Source organism: Poecilia reticulata, linkage group LG16 (genome assembly GCF_000633615.1).
Source record: "Poecilia reticulata strain Guanapo linkage group LG16, Guppy_female_1.0+MT, whole genome shotgun sequence".
NCBI classification, from domain to species: Eukaryota; Metazoa; Chordata; class Actinopteri; order Cyprinodontiformes; family Poeciliidae; genus Poecilia; species Poecilia reticulata.
Window position 1 is genome coordinate 25,245,160 of NC_024346.1, and position 20,680 is coordinate 25,265,839.

General features: G+C 41.2%; 1 protein-coding gene across 1 annotated transcript in view; it reads left to right on the top strand.

The window, feature by feature from the left end:
* Window positions 1-20,680, top strand: part of znf407 (zinc finger protein 407) — a 192,759-nt gene that overhangs the window by 128,874 nt on the left and 43,205 nt on the right. Inside the window, exon 9 of the mRNA XM_008432014.2 lies at window positions 4,413-4,591. Within this exon, the coding sequence (XP_008430236.1) occupies window positions 4,413-4,591 (179 nt within the window). The remainder of the gene's footprint in view (window positions 1-4,412; window positions 4,592-20,680) is intronic.

Here is a 20,680-nt window from a genome sequence, read left to right on the forward strand (position 1 = left end):
ATTCATTCTGATCACCCATGAGGGCCGATCACCGATATTGATCATTGATCAAGTATGGCATTGTTTTTATGCCATATTAGATTCGTCGTGTAGATGCATTTTGACGTGCTTTACCCCAAGTGCTTCAATTTTCCGCTACAGCACGCAAACTTCCCCATTCACTCAGTGCGATATAGTTCCACACCACATTACTTAGGATTTGTTGCTGCACGTTTGCGCAGAGTGAAGGAAAGAGGAGACCAGCTGCACAGGCAGGCTGCGAAATGAGATCGGCGATCACCGATTATGATCGGTGGCCAATCGATCGGCACACCTCTAGTTAATAGTTGTGTTTTAAATTTATTTTGGAAATAGTTTCCAAAAGAAAGTTGAGTATTTGCTCTGTAGACCATCACAAAAAAATTTACGTTGAATGATGGTCAGTATTTTGTAAATCTGTTCAAGCTGAGCATACTGAAAATCATTCAACGTTGGATCATTTGTAAAAAAAAAAAAAAAACTTGTGCTAGTTTATGAGGATCACTGATCCACGCTCTCCTTTGTGTGAAATTTGAAGATCGTCTCAAACCACTAGGCTGAACTTGACTCTTAGAAAGATACTTTCCCGCAGAACAAGCCAATGTTCTTGGCTCTATTGTTCCCTGGTTGATACATAATGATCGTTACTGATAGCAGCAAATGAAACACTAAATTAGAAGCCAAATTAACATTTTGGTAGCCCCAAGGGTTCCGGGGATCCAGAGGGGGAGGAGGTAGATAGACGGTGGAAACACCCTGCTGGCTCACAAATGCGAAGATAGGAAGTGAATGCAAGCGGCCGTACCTGCGCCTTGCTTTTACACCCTTACCTGGTTGTATATGAGTTCGACCTTTGAATGAATTTCGGGCTTGTGAAATAAAAACGACACATTCGTAGAGAAGTAGTTCAACCTTCTGTGACTGACAGCCGCTGCTCGCTGGGAACAAAATCCGCTCCAGGGATGTGATTCGCACAGCTACAGTATTACATGTTAAATGTTCCGGGTGTCGTCCATGGTTCTCACTTGATACGATGCTATCCCCATCAAAGCTGCTTCTGAAACGCATGTAAATGAGCGGGGAGTAAATGATCTATCAAATGCCACTCTTCCACCATTCAGACAGACACAGATAATGGAGGGGGGATAATTATAGTTGGGAAATAGTGGTGAAAATATTCTAATGATATTGCGCTGGGAGTCCGGGGCTGTCAATTAATGATGTCTGTCTCACTTTTCCGCAGCTATTTATGCAAGCTGCTAAACTGCTTTACTTCCACTGTTTAAGAAATGATTGCTATTGTTCACAATGAGAAGTTTTTTTTTTCCCCTCCCCGCCTCTCGTTAAAGTCATAGTGGCATCTTAAATGGTCTAATTAATCCGTAGCCTCTGACTTCTCGTGCGCATGGGCCTGCTATTACTTATTGGATGCTTAACCGTTTTTGTTTTAATCCGGCTGATGGCGAGTTTGACGATGAAACGCGTGCCGTCAGAGGCAGTCAAGGCCCACAACCTCGTAAACTGATGGAAACGATCAACGGAGGAGAGGGAGCCGTTAACCGTTCAGTACAATATTGCACAAATGATTCGCGTTACAACCCCCTCCCAAAAAAAAAAAAAAAAAAAAAACTCCAAACACACACAAGGAACACATTTAAATCTTTCCTAACAAAGCGCCTCTTCAATTACACCTCTCATTAGCATACAGTCTTGGGGAGGAGGAATGTGAAAGTGGCTCAGATGAAGCAGGGAGCCGCAAAGTGGCGGCGATGAGGTGACGTGCGCGTCGGCTATCAGTATGGCTGACTCCCGCGGCGGGCGCATAGGTTGGGGGAGGTTGTCGAAACGGCGTTGGACTAATTAATCCAGCGTATAGTAGGAGGGTTAGTGTGGGCTTTCACTAACTGTGACACCTGCTGACTCCTAAACGCACATTGTGTTGTTTTAATATGACAATTACGCCATTACCATATCTGAGAGATAGCATGGCCCCCATAGGAATCCACCCGCGCTCTCTTTAGAGCCTTTTAGCTCTGCTTCAAATTTTATCTATTTATGCCGCAGTTCTAGAATACCAGATCAGCTCGCTTTTCAGCATTAAATGCTTTCTTTTTAGCAGCTTCGTTTGTGTTAATTTGAGTGCGTGTGACAGTTTAAAATTCAGTTTTTTGTGTTTTTTTTGTTGTTTTGTTTTGGGGTTTTTTCCCTCCATCAGGCTGAAGGGGATTCAACAGATGGCTTCATATTGCCTGTGTTGCTGCTTTGCTTTGTTAGTCACAGCAGATAAAACAGTAATCACAGAGAAAATATAGTTATTTGTTCGGATAAACTCATATTATTTAATATTGAGGTCTATAAAGTAAATGAGTCACATTGTGTACAAGTCCTTCACAAAAGTGCTTTTTTTCAGTTTGTCACCTTATAATGACAAACTTCTATCAGTTATAATTACAGTTAATTCTGATTATTAAATAGATATGAAGTAGGAGGAAGAATATAACATGGTTTTTTACATTTTAATATGTATTTAGCCGCCTGTGGGCCAACCTTTGTTGAAAATACATCTGAAAACATTTTGGGGTATCCATCTCTCTGTCCGTCCATCCATCCGTATGAGTCCAAAATATACAGACATTAACAGGTTTTCTTCCAGGTTTCCCTTTCTTTTTGCCCAATCCATGTTCCCATCAACTCATGATACTGATACTGGTAACTGTTGTTACTAGTACCGGCACCAGACCGGTACTAGTAACAGTTGGCATGATACTGGTAACTATTGTTAACAGTATCATGCTGGTAACAACAGCATGATACTGTTGTTACCATGCTTCTCTATGCAGGTACTTGACCACGTCGCTTTCTTCCACATTTGTGGTGCCCCATGACTCGTGGTAAACTCCTATCATGTCATCTTACAGCTTTCTTCCAATAGCAGCTTTGTTTTTGCCACTCACCCTTAAATGCCAGATTTGTTGAATAAAACCAGTAAAGGAGGCCAAAATACACTTGCACTGCAGACATACATTTGTTGAACTGTTTTTTTTTTTTTTTTTACTCTGCAAAATCCTTGACCTAGTGAACATTGTGCAACACTACCTGCATGCAGGTAGGGAAGATCTGGGTACTCGATGTCAGGGTGATTGATCTTCTGGTAGGTAACCTGAGGAACATATTTTTAACTCTAGTTTTTAAAATCATTATATATATATATATATATGGGTGTGTGTTGGTAATTTTCAAGACTCATAAAGGTATTTTTTTGGTTGAGGCAACGATAGAACATCTATTCTCTACTTGTGCACCACCCAGTGAGAGCTGGCTCCGCTTCTTTTGTTTTTTTTTGGATTGCAGTGAAGCCAGGCCGGACCACAGACCTGTGATGGAGAGAGGCGTCTCTGCAAAAGTGAAAACAAATTCCCTCTTTGGCTGGCGTGAGCTATGGCACAGTGGGGCTTTATTGTCCCGGCCAAGGTGATAAGGGAGAATAATTGCGTATTATACTGTCCGAGAATGTCAGGTCCAAACTGAGCACGAGTGCCCCATCCATCAACGCACGGCGGTGTGTGAAGGAGTATTCCGCCCCGCACATGCGTACTTGTATGATGTATTGCGGGTGAGCACATGTCTGCGTGCGAGTTCATTGATTCATGTCTGTATATGAAGACCACTGCTGTCATTTGAGTCTTTATTCTTTTTTTTTTTTTTTTGGCTCATGCTTTTTATTTTTGCTGGTATTCAGTCTAAATACGTATTCGCCGGTCTGGCTGTACCTTTAACATGAGCCTGTTTGTTTATGTGTGTATGGGGGCAGGTTTAGATACAGTCTGGGAGCAGATCAGGCAGCATCATTAATCAGCAGCGGGTTGCGTCTGACTCTCTGAGCTGACATTGTTACATCCTATCCCCCTGCAGTAGCTCACTTCTTGGCCTGGACTGTTTGACCAGCACAAACACACACACACGCTCATAACACATACACCACAACAACATCATCCTTTACCTTTCTTACAGCTGCTGAAGATACATAACTGCATAAAGGATGTCCTCAGACATCTCTGTTTAATGCATTCAGTGGGCCTGGATCCTCCGGCGGTCCTAACAGACTGCTCCCAGCATGCTCGGATGAAAGAAAAAAAAGTGTGATAAAAGGAACACAAGATAGCTTTATTGTGTCAAAATTGGATAAATTTAATGCTCGGAGACCTCGTCCGGTCTGTGTCTGGGGTTCTTGTCTCGTATGTGTCCACATAACAATAAAATGTTGGACTCGATAGCAAATATTTCACTTGTATTCTCCCTCTTGAAACATCTTCTGAGCTCTCGCTGTTTTTTTTTTTTCTTTACTCGGGAAGATAAGAGTTTCATTGTTTATTTTTCTCGGTTTGCCTCCCCAGATCCAACTGTGCCGAAAACATCCGGAAGCACATTCTCCATACGGGGAAACACGATGGAGTGAAGATGTACAACTGCCCCAAGTGTACCTTCGCCACCAACTCCCCCATGGAGTTCCGTAACCACCTGAAGGACAATCACCTCGACATTGAGAACCCAGACCTCGCCTACCTTCATGCGGGTAAGGTTGCACAAATACCCACCTGATCACAGATTCTTCTAAGTTCTGAAAACAGATTCAACAATACACGATAGAAGATGGCATGTGATCTTTACTAACTGTCCAATGAAACCTTTGCCTTTAGCTCAGACTTAACAGAGCTTACCTGAATTATTCAGGTTTCTAGCAATGCAACAAACAGATTCTTTAATTTCTTCTAAAAGTCAGATTAGTGTCACTCTTTCTGTTCCTCACTACTTCAATGACTTTGTTTGTCTTGGTTACTGAGCAACTCGTCTGGATTGGCCAAAGGCTAAAGGGGCATTTCACCAATTTTACAGCTTCTGTACTCAGAGGAGCCACCGCTCCGCCTCTGAACACATTTCTTTACTATCTCCAAGGGGACCTTTGTATTCTTAGATATCAACCAAGGTTGTGTCACACTGATGCTATCGGGGTTTTGGAGTCTTCAAATATTTGCTAAAAAAAAAAAAATCAAGGCATAGACTGCATAAACTTACAAATCTGGAAATATTTAAAGAAATATGACGGTGTTACTGATAATCATCAAGTTATTTTCTCGTTTTGCCAACTTTGTTGTGGAAGCAGACTGCAGTGATAAAATGATCCCCCAAAATTCATTTGGGGGATCATTTGTAGTGGTGGGTTGCCTCTCAAATGTAACTTCTTCAATGACACTGAAGATTTTTGCTTTAAGGTTTTTTGAAGTTTGTGGCATGACACAGGGATCTTTCAGACCCCCCCCCTTATGCTTTTTAAATACATGTCTTCTATGAATCAGATTGTTTAAGAGCATCCGTCCATTCATCATCAGTTCATTATAATTACTCAGGAATCTAGAACTACAGTTCAGTTTGCAGACTTTTCTGAGGAATGTGACTCCAGAATATTTGCAGATGTTTTCATAGAGCTGATGTAAAATATTTAAGATAAAATACAGTTTGTGAAGCTGAATTATCCAGGTACAGTGTCACTTGGCACGCTGTTGGTGGCAGATGATCCCTTACCAAAAATGCATAGGATGCATTTTAAGTTGAAGGTCACATTTTGTTATAATATAATAATAGTAATGGCGATCATGCCTACTTCTTTTTTTCTCCATTTTAATGCCACTCCCACTCTTCCTTTATAATGGTGCTATACAAATATTAGACTGACTTTGTTGTTTTTTCTTCTTTTTATGTCTTCTACCGCACATTTCATGTTAGTTAGGAACATTTATTCTACTTCCAAAACGTTATTTCTTTTGTTCTTTTGAGGTTTTCAACCTTGATCTTGCATTACTCCTCTGAAGTGTGCTAGTCGACATTCTTAGAGTGCATTTTTGTCAGTGGACCAAGTCTTGTCATTAAGCTCTGACGGAGGTGCGCCCAGCCACAAAGAAGCGGAGCTCAGAGATTGCTGGTGTAGCCATCCCTGCCAATCACTCAGACTGCAGAGACAGATGAAATCTCGTCCTTCCTCGATTGGGTTCCTTTGTGTTCCAGTGTTCCTCTTTGTCCTTGAGGACCTCCAAATCCAATCGCTAGAGTGGCTGTCCTTCAGAGGTGCAGTGAGGACAGCCTTTATCCTGTTATCCCTCTGACCTTACACAAAGGCATTGGAACCAGAGGGGGGCATCGTGGAAAAGAGGCCAGGCAGGGACATTACTGGAAAACCACTGCTTTTTGTTGATGCGTATATTCCTTGAATTGATAAGGGTTGCGTCCTTGTTCGGACCCTGAAGTTTGTTGTTCTAGATTAGTGACTCGTTCTTTTGCTTCATATATTTTTGTCAAATTTAGTGATCTTTCTTAACCTTCTCTACTTCCACCTCCTAACCTTCCCGTTCAACCTTTTTACCTTAGTACTTCCATATTCTCTGTATCCTTTCCCCTTAAACCAAAGCACACATTTATGTTTAGATTTTATTTCTCACCTTTGTTTTGTCCAGCTTCCTATGTTTTTGTTTGTCCTGACCTTTGGTTAAAACAGATTCTGAATCTATTGTACTTTATGCCTCCCAAGTTTCACCTGTGAACTGACCCCTGAAAAAAGGAACAAGATATACAGATGGAAACCTCTTCTTTGGTTTCCCTGATGAAGATGTGCAAGGCGAAAATTACATTTACCTTTTGTTTTAGTATGGTAATCTAATGTTGAAAATTACAACCTATATAGATATAGACAAGATGTCCATTGTCTATATCCGTTGGAGTTGGTGTCTGTCTCCATTGGTCACTGGTCAGGAGGTTGGGTGTACTCTGGACAGATTGCCACTCAAGCACAGGGCAACACAGAGACGGACAGGACAAACGATCTTTGACACATACATGTACGTCAGAACAATTTGGAGCAACCAATTAACCTAACATGGTTTGGGACTTCAGAAGGAATCTGGCGTACCCAACATCCATGCATGCACACGAAGAACATGCAAACTCCATGCAGAAAGGCCTCAGGCCGGCATTAGAACATGTTTAAAGAAAAACTGTTTTCACAGAATTCCTGGTCGGACGATTATTTGTGCCTCCTACTGTAAATACTTCCTATAACCCACTTGCTGAAAGCAAAGGACTTAGGGAAAATGCTGATCAACACATTATTTGCATTGAGTTGACGTGTGCCAATACACTACATGATACTGGATGCTGGTAAATCTATTCAATAGATTTACCAGAACTTGGAAGAGAGCAGGTTGGAACAGGACCATACCTAGCCCCTGGGGTTTGTTTGATGTAAAGTATTTGCGGCAATTTTTAAGCTTGACTCCATTCATGCGTGTTGCCCTTTAGTTGTCTCCTCTACTGCTTCAACAAGGTTGGATCATACAGAGAGGCTGATCTTTGAGAATCCATCCTTCCACAATCTCACTAGATCCTTGAGAGCATTTAATCCTCGCTTAAGGATCCCACACACCCGGGCACACTTTGCTCTACTGAGACTCATACGTACCAATGTAGACTCAAAGCAGACTTCTGTGCAACGGTCAGTTTCTACAGCTGTGTATGCGTACGACTAATAAGGTTGAGATTCGGCACAATCAGTCACAAGGACACACTTGACATGTGACTCACACTTTCTGTGCACGCTGAAAGTGGCAGGTGTGTGAACTCGACTAAACGACCAACTAACTCATCAAACTTGTAAGGATCTATTCGGGTTGGGGGAAATGAAGGGATTTGTCACAAGAAATGTAGGCAGTTGGTATTCTTGACTATGAAGTCTCAACCATCCATGTACAGTGTGCATGGATTCCACATGGCTGACAAAATATGCAGAATACACCCCAATATGTGGGAGCCTTAAGGGATTCTTCCCTTCAGCTCACCCCATGGGCTTTCCACAAGACTTAGTACTGTGGACTGAGACGGACATGGGAGAAGGTTGATTTTGTGTCTGACTAATCATTTCTCTTTTGATCTTAGTTGTTCCTGATACAATGCACTCTAAGATGGTTACCAAGGCTGACACTACACCACACTTTATAGTTGGCATAAGATGCTTTGCCATGTTTGATAAATTGTGCCATCCAAAATCCACCTGGAGTGTCTAATCAGGGAGTATTGGACTAGTTAAAGCTCCAGTAGAGTTTAGCAAGGCCAGGAGAGACTGCTAACCATGTTATCAAAAGTCCCAAGACTGCATTCTTCCCCACAGTTGTGTAAAATGAAGATTGGGAGATTTTATTTTCGTACCTCCCCTCAGTATCTGGCAAGATAAACCCAGGTTTGTGTCTATGCTAATGTAGAGACCCGTGGATATTATATCTATATCTTAGGGGAACATAGAATCATGGAAACTATTATAATTTTGTAAGTATGTGTAAATGGCATAAATAAATTGCTGATTATTTTAGATTACTTGTTGTACCAACAATTGTGTCACTGTTGATTTGAATGTTGTTAAATTATTGCTTATAATGATTGCTCTCTACTTTTTTTGTGTCCAGTCCAGTACTGCAGTGGGTTACATACGTTATCACAGATTTTCTTTTTTTTTTTTTTTTTTTTTTTTTTTTACCGTTTCGTGTGAAGGTCAGATCTCATCTGAAAAACACACCATCCAAACGAAGCACATCCTCCTCCTTCAGTCAAATTAAGCAGCGTATTTTCAAGATGTCATCTTGCCTCTAATAGATATTCAGCTCACAGCTCAGGAAGCAAAGAATGACAGCAGCTGAAATAACCTAAAATGCAGCAGCTGGCCCTTTTCAACCCAAAGAAGTAAACTTTTTCTCTGAGAAATAATTGCCTTTAATATTTTATCCTCCAGGAGTATCGGCATGTAAATAAGGACAAATTCCGTCGTTAAAACCCAAACGCAAAAAGAAGAAACAGGTGATCTGAAAGATTGAATATCCACTTGTGAAGCGCTCCTCTTTGAAAAGGAGCAGAAAGGGGAGGTGGAGGTGGCAGCGGAAAGAGGAGTTCTTCATCTAAGTAGACAGAACGAGTCCAAAAGAAAGAGACAGGGGGAAAAAAGATTAAGAAGGTAGATGTTGAATTAACCTGCTTGTGATTGCTCTCTGTCAGAGTGGCACCGGGGCCAGCAGCGAGAGGCAAATCGGCTGTGATGGCCCTTCCTGCTGTTCCCCCTTTGAAAGACACAGATCAAACGCAGCCCCAGTCACGGGCCCTTGTAGCCCCTCGCGCCGGATTGATTGACACCCGAACGTCTCGGCTCGCGCTTCGCCTTTCCATATCGCTTCTTCTCGTCTCCCCTCTCTCTCTCTTTCCTTCTTTATTCAGCGTTGCACTTCGAATTAAAGCCTCTCTCAAGGATGAAAGCAGAGGTCCTTTGCAAACTAAGGAAGAGAGGGGAATTAGATCCAGCAACTGATGGAGGGGAATGGTGATTAGGGCATCAGAGGGAAGGAAGAGGGAGAAACAAAAGGAGGTTAGATACGTGAGGGGAAAATGTTGCTGACAGGAGTCATTTTGATAGAGCGGTAATGACGATTGTCTTTCATGTGAGGAGAGACGCCGCGCCAGAATCACGAGGCGACTGCAGCAACTCGGCAGAGCTGCTGCTACACCTACAGTGTCTTTAAAAAGCATTTACACCCTTTTTATTTACATAGTTTATCAGGTTGAAACTTCAAATAATACAGATTTTTTTATTGGGATTTGAGTCGTTAGACCAGGGGTCAGCAACTTTTTTTCCTTTGAAAGAGTCACTTTTAGTTCGCTACTAACAAAACTCGCCTGGAGCCGCAAAACACGATTTGCTAAATATGTACCGTGTACAAGTTTTGTTATGGAAGCCAGCAAAATTAAACTAACATTTATTTCTATTTTCATGTTTTACTAAATGAATCCTCTATTACAAAAGAAAAAAAAAGCTCTTTTGTAAAATGAGGTGAGCCTTTTCTATAAACATAGAAGAAGAAAGATAGTAGCTAGTTACTTTTAAAAGCCTGTTGTAGATATTAAAAGCACATTTTGCATAATAACTTATGAGCGAAACTTCTAAAATGTGCATTTCCTACTGCATCTGTAGTCAAAAGGTTTTGGATTTGTAAGCATCATAGTAGAGGAGCCAAGTGGGTGCATAGTAGTGTAGAATTATGATGCATGATATTAAAAAGCTTTTGAAAGTGTGGTGTGCAAATTCAATCCCACTTACTCTAATACTCCTAAATAACATCCACTGCTTTGACAAGGCTCACATTTTAGAAAACGGACTGGAATTTAACTCTGTATAAATGCAGCTGTTCTACTGAGACCTCAGAGGTTGTTGGCAAACATTGATGACATGGTGTCTGGATTTAAGCCTGAAAAGGCTTAAATCCATGTACCTAAAATTAAGGCCTTAAAATGTCTCATTAGGAAATGTATACTTGCCTTAAATATGTCGATCACAGGTCTTAAATTTTGTCATTACAGGACTATTTGTGTAGTTTTTTTCTAAGTCACCCACAAACATAATCATTGTGTTTTTTGACCCAAGGCAGTTGCGGCTAACTATAACTACCTTCTAATATACCCTAGCTAGTTAGCTAGCTTCTTTGCTTTTGTCATGGTAAATTTATCTCCTGCATCATAGTTGCCGGACAACATTCGTCGTCGCCACTGGCTGGTTTCTCTTGACAACCGTGTATGTCGCTGCATTTATTTTGTCCTAAGTTAACTGCATAACAGTCTTTAAACAGCCTTAAAAGTCTTACATTTGTGTTGGTGAAAACCAACAAAAACCCTAAGTGAATCTGGAGGAGTTGTAGAGATCCAAAGCTCATGTGACTGAATCTGTTGATTCGCAAATATTTTCTTTGTAGAGGAAAGCCGTAGTACGTCCCACTTCCTGTTTATCACAAGCCATGAACAACAAACACAATAAACATGAGGAAGAAGATGCTGCGGTCAAACTGCGACATCTTTCCTTCTGCAAGCTAATCAGAGATGATGGGAAGACGGATGGAGCTAAATAAAGTGAAATCCTGGAGGGAAACCTGTTTTACTTGAGATGGATAATAACTCAACTCTTAAAGTTGGTGCTGCTATGGAAAGAATCAAAGTATATTAAGGTGCTACAATAGTTTGGCCAAGATGTGCTTAGCTGGTAGAAAGTTTCAAAAACTACTTGCAGCTTCAATTGTAGTGAACGTGGTTAAAAAAAGTATTTGCTGAGAGAAACCGAATTTAAAGGTTTGCCACACCTTTCAGATTTTTCCTGCTGTTTCTCACAACAGTCTATCCTGTGAAACATAGTGAAGTTTTCAGTTGTACCATTGAAAAAAATTAAGAAAATGGTTTGAATCCCTTAACAAGACACTGACTAACCTCACTAAACTCTGCCTCAGCATGGACTGTTTGCGGTAGACGCGGTGCAGCCGTGCCGCTTGTCCCTATCCCTCCTTCCAGAGAGGTCAGCCGTGTTTGTTTGTGATAAATCGGCACCGAAACGCAGGCGAAACACCGTCGTCAACTTTGTCAGAAACATCTCCGCTGCCCCCGTTTTTTTTTTTTGTTTGTTTTTTTTTTTGTTTTTTAATTTTGAAAAACTTTTCCACATTTTCAGCTAAGGTTATAACCGCCCACCTCCGGGGCTCAGAGATCAAATGCTTTGTAATTAGCTGAGAGCGTCTGAAGATGCGATGCTCGGCGCCTGACCAAAAAAAAAAGGTGAAACAAATAAATAAGTAAACTTCTTGGAGGCATTGTTGCTGCTTTATGCAGATTATGTTTTCCATAATAACCCATGATGGATTGCCACGGCAGAGGGCCAGAGGAGGTGCTGGCCTTGTAAGTGATGATCGTAATACACAGTTATAACCATGGGCAAATTCATTTGTTTGCGCTTTTTTTTTTATATTCCTTATTAAGCAAATCTGTAAACAAATATGGGTTTCGATGGCTTTTACTTAAGTAATGCATCTCTGTGGGCGCGCAGCTACCCCTCCTCACTTTCACCTTCTGTTCATCATGTAATGAAACATTACTCTCATGAGTTTTACTTGCATATTGTGTTGCAGCGGCGCGTTGGATTGTTGGAGGACAGGTGTGTGTGTCATGCAAATATGCCCCCGGTATCCCCGAGCATACGACACCGTGTTGACGTTGTGAAAGAAGCCGCAGACACCGGCGATAAAATCAACATCTGTTTCTAATAACAACGTGTTATACGTGACAAGTTTCTGTACGGGGAGGGACAAAAACACACACACAGGTTTTGAAAAAATAAAAAACAACAAAAAAAAAAAAAAGAAAACAATGATAGGACTTCAAGTCGTCAGCGTCGGTGATAAACCCGTGTCTCGGTGTCACCTTCCTTATGTTTGCGTCGGCTTGATGGACGTTAATGAAAAACAGTGTTCTGTTTGGAATTATGTAAAATCTGAGGAGCGGGGTTGGGAAATTGTGCTGACGCCACGGCAACAGCAGCAGAAACTTGGTGATACTGAGGTGAAGTTAACACTGGGATTCAAACCTTTTCTCATCCTGTAAAGTTTAGAAATGTTTGTGTTTGGATAGTTTTGAGCTCTGGTTGAAGACGGAGAAAAAGCAAAGAGTCTCAAAATTGCATACTGTGTTGTTGTGATGTTTCCATTCATTCATCTGTCAGTTTATGCTTGTTTTATTCATCCATCTATCTATGCTTTTACCAGTCCATCCTTTTTTCATCCATGCTGCCATCTTTTCTGGAGTCAACCATCTATCCACCCATTCATTCGTTTTGCATCCATCCTTTTGTCATCAATCTATCATTTTCCATCCTTTTTTTTTTTTTTTACCAATCTTTCCTTTTTGATCCATCCATTCATCCTTTATCCATCCATACTTTTTCCCCATTCTTTCTAGTACATTCATCCATCCATCTGTAGAAATATGTGCCATAAATTCACTTCATCTTTTTTACACAAATTAGTAAGAATAAAAAAGAAAGTAAAGCACACATTATATATATATATAATTTTTTTTAGCCATGTGTTTGCTTCACTTCAAGTTATCACAACCTGAAAATGACTCACTTTGACTGTTTTGAACCAACTATAAAACATTTCTCCCACCATCAGTTAGTGACCTCGGCGTCCACGGACACAGAAGCCTTAAAGGAGCGATTAAAGCTCTGCAGGGAGAATGAAGCTGTAAAGGAAAAACCTTCCAGCTTCTTCTGATCCACTCACTTTCACCCGTTCATCCCAACCTTTAAAAAAAAAAAAAAGCCCCTCTTTTTGATTGTTAATCAATATTCAATACCTGCTTCTCCCACATCCACCACCACCTCCTGTGTTGTCTTGTTTGAGTTATGAGAGCAGAGAAGCAGCTGCTCTGTTTCTAGTCCCCAAGGAGACGAAAGCCAACGGATGTGTGAGTCTTTTTGGGGTTAGCTAAGCATTTTATGGAGGGGAAAAAAAAAAAAAAAAACAACGCATCAGTTGCACGCCTCTCAGAAAACCAATCCGGGCCCGGTCTGGGACGAGCAAGCAGCAATTCCTGCGTAATGACCTGCTCCAATGAGCGTGAAAGCTCTCCCAACTGGCTGCATTCATCACACATCAGCCACAACAAACGCTCTTTTGTTTCATCCTTTTTCCCTCCCTACCTTTTTTTCCTCCTTCTTCTTCCTGTCGGCGTCAATCCGACAGCCTCTGCTTGGCTGCTTAGCCGCCATCAGGAGTCCAGACTGACGTGGCGTTCAGTCAGACAGTTCAGGTGTTGCGGAACCGACGTCTACATTACGTATTTCTTAAAAATATATCACCTTTTGGCTATCACGAGCAAAATTAGTTCTGCGGGATAAATGATGACCGGAGGAGCGGTTGTCATTGTCAGACTGGGTCAAACCCGGTGCCTCTGGACACGTTCTGTCACATTCGGAACATCCGAGGCAGATTGATGACACATGATATACGCTCCCCGGTGTTGCCGGTGACACACTTAGGTTAGCTTTGTGCTTATGTTGCAGTGTTCTGAAGCGTTGCAGATGGCTTATGTAGGACACAGCCGAACGGGACGAGAAATGAAAACTGTAGGAATCTGTTTTTAACAGGCGCTACATTCCCGATTATGACATTTGGAGAGTAGGAAACTGGGCGAGGTAACGTTAACGCGACGCATTTTTGCTAAGGAACATAAAAATGAAATAAAGAAGAAAGCTTTAATAGGATATTTCCTTATTCCATGAACTGGGAGCAGTAGTTAATGAGAAACTTTTTATACTTTCTTTTCCTTGAAAGCTGTGGTACCAGTTTTGTTTTGATGCACTACGTCGGCTCCCTCATGAATTGGATAATCACTTATATAAACTACTGGTTTTTAGAGTCCCCAGGGACCTACCAGTGCTTATCTGAGTTCCTTTTTCCTGTTTGTTTATTTATTTATTTTATTTTTTGAAGAAATAAAAATGGCAGAGCGTCTTGTTCTGTGGAGGTCGGCGTAGCTGCCGGTTGCTATAAAGTCTCATCCACATTTCAATCCTTCTCCCTCTCTTCTACACATCCAGTTGCAGCAAACAGCTAGCATGCAAGTTGGTATTGATTTGAAAAAAATTAGTTGTTAAAGTTGAGACTTTTTTTTTTTAAAGTGGGGGGAAGCAGAAAATATAAAACTGTTATTGAGCGATTAGTGCAGCCCACTCTGCCCCGTCCTGACCTTTTACTGAGCCAACAGTACTCCGTAGTACCAACATGTTGTCCCTGATCGCCACTCTCATTGGCTGAAGTGCACTTCTGAGAACTCCACCGCGACCTTTGCCCCCCCCCTTTGCCGTGCCAGGGACCCTTGCGGTCCCCCTTCCTCTCTACCCTTCCGTGTGCCGCCTGTTTGGTGGCTCTCCAAATGTGTCAGCGTCCCTAATTAGCTACAGGCTCAACTTTCCCCAACTAAACAACCAATTACCGACACTTTAGCCCTGCCCAGTCCCATGTTTCCTGATACAGTGGCCTATTAGGGCCCCTTATTTCTTCCCCAGCATAATTGAATCCCCTGACTTCTCATCAGCGGCCTAATTTAAGCCAATGTGCAGAGTTGGTAATCAGACGGGTTGCCCATTAGGCTATCAGACCCCAATTAAGTGCCCTCTTATTTCCACCATAACAAGCCACTATCACTGCTGCTGTTATTGTATAGCCTCTTGTAGTGCTTAGGTTTGTTTGGGGAGAATCTGCGGTTTGTTTGGAGAAGGAAAGGAAAATGTGGAATAAAGGATTTTTAATGTCAAGTTCTCGCCGATGCAAGAAGCGTTTTACCAGATACACTTACAAAGGAAAAAAAAAAAAGATGTAGAAAAAGTAAGCCAGAGAGAATGAGGTCTCATCTTTAGAAAGTCCTCAGAGTCTTTAAGACTTTTCACAAAGTTTTATGTCGGTCATAGATTTTTAATTTGTCTCGGGTAATAATTTAACTGTACTAATCGGTAGTTGTGTAGGTTGTTAGAGATGCACCAAGAAATCATTTGGTGACTATTGTTGACCTATTTCCAGCTTGACTGGGCTCTACCTGTCAATGACACAGTAGTCATCTTGCAATTGGAAAATTGTAGGTTGTTGTCCCTCGGCAAGGCACTTCACCTCCAAAGCTGCCTACAATCTGTGTATTGGTGTATATATGAGTGCAAATGGCTCAATGTCGACACCAGAAGCAAAAATAATTGCATAGAATTATTATTTTTTTTGTTGAAAGAACAGTGAACGCACCGTTGTGAGCGGGGGCACTGGCGTGGCCTCTTAAAACTACAGGAACGTCATTTTAATCTGAAAATGTTAATCTTTTTTTGTTAAATTTTCAGTCATTACTATAAAATGTATGTTAGAGTAATAACGTGCTCATCTTTCTGATTGGTTGCCAAATTTATGTAGCTGCTTTGCTCCTCAAGCTAGCTTAGCATTGCCAACTAAAATCAAAAGGTATGAGGAACCATTTATGCTAAACGGATTAAATAATTACTGAATGAAGAATAAAAGTGAGAACAAACATTGTAAAAGTTTATCTTTATTTACACATTTTGGAACATCTGTACCCAGAAGCTAATGCTGTTTGAAGGGTCATGGCATGGAAAAGTTTGAGCACCTCTGAACTACAACACCTTTCTGTGTGGACGCTGTGGTCAAGTGGACAGTGTTAACCTTTTATTAGTCTTCTTGAAGTGAAGTCGGAAGAAGTTGAAGTAGAAAGCTTTTAGAAAAGTGCTGTTTACGTAAATATGATTGATCCAGGCGGCGAGAGAGAGCATAATTTCCAGCATATAATAAGAAGGCTCAACCAAGTTCAACAAAGTTTGTTTTTTAAAATGATTGATTTGTACCTCAGAGATGAGGTAAGAATTTACGTTATCTAGAAAATAACTGAGAATCTGCTTTGTTAGTGATGTTACTCATGCTACCATCAGGTGCTAAAAACATCCGGAACTTTGTCCTTTCATACCCTTAAAAGTAAATTGATATTGGCTCAAATTGTCAGGGGTAGTTTTATAAATACTTTGGAGTTTGAAAAATTGGCAATAATTTCAGATCATTACATTTTCGGTTTCCATGTTTGTGTAACAAAACAAGGCACTCCATAAACGTCCTAAAGCTCCCCGGTGGCTTGACTAAAACTAACTGGGAATGAACTACCGCACCTTAAAGTTAAAGAAAGGAAAAAAAAAAAACACTGTCATGAAATTATAAAAGTTTATAGATGAACGCCTTCACCACGGGCACGCCTTTCTGTCCTCTCACAAGTGAGACAAATCTTTAACTTCTTTTTTTCTCTGTTTCTTCTTCTTTGCTCTCCCGGTTGCCTGTCCTGTCTTGGTGACTGGTGCAGCCGAGAGGAGCCCGAGTGTGAAAGAGGCCCACAGAGGCCTGATGAGGACTGTCTCACCAATGTCTGGGACATCTCAGTACCCCCAGTGCCTTTGTGTGTGTGTGTATATGTGCGTTTAAGGTAGCAAGAGTTCTGCTGCGAGCGCGTCTCCGTTTCTTTGTGAGTTTAGTGTTGGTGTCGACTCCCCATAGCCTAATTAAAAAGGCGAGAAAAGCCACTCACAGGGAGATTAAACCTAAAAGGGTAAATTAGTGCTCAAAACGGGTGTGGCATACGCACACATATGCACAGGCCATGAAATCTCTTCTGACACCTGTAAGAGAGGGGAACAGAATAACAGAATGAGGAGGATGATAATAAAGAAATGTCTTTTCGGTGATTCAGTTTAACTGGGTCTTATGAATTTGTTCAAATGAGCTGCGCTATGTGACAAAAACAGAAGTAATGAGATTTTCTGGGGTTTTGATTGTGTGTTTTTTTTTTTTTGTTGTTGACTGACCAGCAAATCCAAACTATTTACTCCTTATTCTATGAGCAGCGTCCAACCTGTGTAGTTCTGTGTAATGAAAGCTGCGTGCCTGTGATACTGAACTGAATTTGATCTTCGGCTGTTAAAGGCGAAACTGAATTTTTTTTGTAAAAACATAATCACAAGACGTTTTATGTTCAAATTGAACACTAAAATCGGAAATTTAACACAGAGACAACTTAAAAAAAATAAATTAAAAAAACAGCCAAGCTAAAAATATATATTCAATTATTCAGTTTGTTTTTCCTTTCTAGCGGAAATGTCCCGACCTCGCTTGTATTAACCCCTCTTGTTTTTAATCAGCGCTCTAAGACAGAAGGGCTGCTGCGCAGCGTGGCACTGGAGCTCTGAGCTTGAGGCGGTATTATTTACTCAAGGCCCTTTTAGCCTGTTTACACTTGACGGTCCGTTTTATTTGACTCCGATCTGCTTAAATCTAATATATAAGCTTGGTCTCTATATGCTGTGTTTTCTCACCTTTCTATTGTTTTTTTTTTTAAACATTATACTTTTAATTTTGTTTTATCGAAGGAGGTTGTACCTCACGCTTTAACACTATTTTTTTCCATTCATACTTTGTAGATTACTTTTCCAGTTTATGCAATTTCGATGTTTGATGGGGAAAATGCAAAATTAAAAAAAAACTTTCAGCTCTCTTGAGGTGCTTTTTACATTTATTTCAAACTGCTTATGTTAATAAAGAGGTTTTAAGAATCCTAAAGGGACTAAAAGGGCCACAGTAAATGAAACTGATTCATCTGCATTTAAGTAAAATCAGTAACAATTACTGAGATAAAACCATATTTATTAAATATTCAAACAGATATGTGCTCCTACATATAAATAAATGCTTCACATGTACTCATCAAAGCCAGAGGGTGGAGTTAACGCTTCTCCTGTGGGATACTAGACAACTAGAGTGATGACTTGTACTTTTAGGTACGTACTTTATGTGCACACTCACTTTACAGTCGGTGTTTTATTGCAGTGTGTACAGCTTATGAAATGTAGATGACAATATCTGCTGTACTTGAAACACACTTTGGTGTTTTCATGATTAAAAATGAGCTTAAATTCAACATAAGCTTTTAAAAATTAAATCCTTACTTCCCAAAAGATGTTTCATAGGACCTTCAACCTTAAAAGCAGGACTTCACAGGACTTTAACACCTGTGAACTTGCAGAGAAGAAACCCGTAAATTCAAACTAATATCCTAAAGAGCTGCCTTCGTTTCTTTCCCAATGTAGCGCTCGCCAGAATTTCTTTGCTCCAGGTAGAGTAAAAGTATGTACAGAGCCTTCAAAAAGCTCACTCCAATAAACTGAGAAAAATTAAGCCTTTACGTAATGTACAAAAACAAGATTTCAAAAACAATTGTTTTCCTATGATCGGAGTCACAATTGGTGGCTCCCACAGCGATTCAAGCATTTTATTGTGTACTTCACATTTTAATCAAATGTTGAGGAACTTTTAAAGAGCAATGCATGAATCCTAATACGCTACACTTATAACACAGAATCCTCTTTCTCATAGCCACTCTTTAAAATGGGAACGACAAGAAAACATGGAAGTAAATTAAGGCAAATGTGAGCCGATTGTCAGAAATCAGGAAACTGTTGTAAAAAAAAAAAAAAAAGTACCAAATTACTTAAATTTGCCAGTATCTACATTCAGGTCAAAACATTTCCAAAACTCGCGTTTAGAGAACTGAATCAGTGAATTTATTCTACAGTTTGTTTGGTTTTATTTAAACGTTTTTGCCAGGGGAAGAGTTTATTGGGTTTTATTTACAACCTACACTGAACTTTATCCCATCTATACATTTCTACAGTCTTATCTCTAAATCAGCACTACACTAAAATGAACTTAAAATCACCGTAAACTTATTGTAAGCAGTTTGAGCAGAATTTCCTGTCAATCACAAAAAAATGTGAGATCCAGAACAACTTTATTTTGTAGTTTCCTGCTAATTCTTGTTCTCTAGCTGCTATTCAGTTATCCTGTTATTCTCTGTAGCTATGATCTGGTGTTGTATCAGGAAGTCAAATTGAATATCATTTCTAGATCTCTGCAGCAGCACATCCTCCTACTTTAACTAGAAGATAAGAGGGAAGATGTTTATTTCGCTCTTTAAATTCTGGTGACTTTCAAGAAATGTTAGCAGGAGTGCATTGTTGTTTTTTTTTCTTTACAGTCAAGCTCCACAAACACATGCACACACACACACACCACACACACACACACACGCACACGCACACACACTCACACACACCCGGACGCATGGATGTCACATCATCAGTCACCCCGTTTCATATAAACATCCCACATTTCAGCTGTGTGCAATAACCACCTCAGGCAACGCTGGTATCTCTTTACTACTATCTGCTCATTTTTGACCCCCCTCAATCTTCCACCCTCTTTCTGCCTCGTGTCTTGTGCTTTTCTTGCACGCTGTGTTGCTTTTTTTTTTTACCATTTCAACTTGTCCGGGTTTTGCGCGCGTGAGCAGAGAGTGAGTGATGTGACCGTGGGGCCGGCAGCTCAGCTCTGCCGAGGGATCCGTCTCTCTGTCTGTTTGCCCGTCTTGCCTGTTTTGTTGTCTCCCCCCGTGTTGTCTCTGCTCCGTTTGACTGCTATCAGACAAGTGTACTGTTTGGGAGAGCAAGCGTACGCCGTGTCATCTGTCAGCGTCTTCCTCCAAAAATCAGCCGTCGAGGAGTAAATCTCGGCTTGGTACGCGCACGGACACGCACCATTTCATCCCACAACTTTGTCTCCAATCTCATATTCCTCGTCTCCCTGCGTCCCCCGGGGACTTGGGCGCGTATGATTGCATGTACGCGTGCGCGTTTGCGTGCAGACGTGCGCGCAAACACTCCCGCGTTCCCGCCTGGTACGAGGAAAATGGATCTCCGTTCTGTCATGGTTGGGGCCTGCGGGCATAAGAGGCCTTAACGGATGTCTCTCTCAGAGAAACGCACACTTCCTTTCTCCCTTACCTTCCCCCCCCCCGCATCCCGTGCGCGGACGACGTGCATGACTGGGTCCCTGACCCCTCTCTCCCTCCCGGAGTTCGTGGGGAGGAATACAGATTCGGGCTCCTCTCGAGATAGCAATCGGCCCTGCTGTGGTTTCAGAAATGTTATCTTTACCGGTGTGGCTGAATTGATAATACCCCCTCCCCCCAAACCCCTGCTCAAACCCCCCCACACACGTTTTATTACAAAGGCCTAGTTTGTAAAAAGGTAATCATTTACTGTTGCTACTATCTCCCCTGAGCCATACATCTTCTGTCTTCACAGGACAAAGTTCTCCTGCTGCTACTGCTGCTG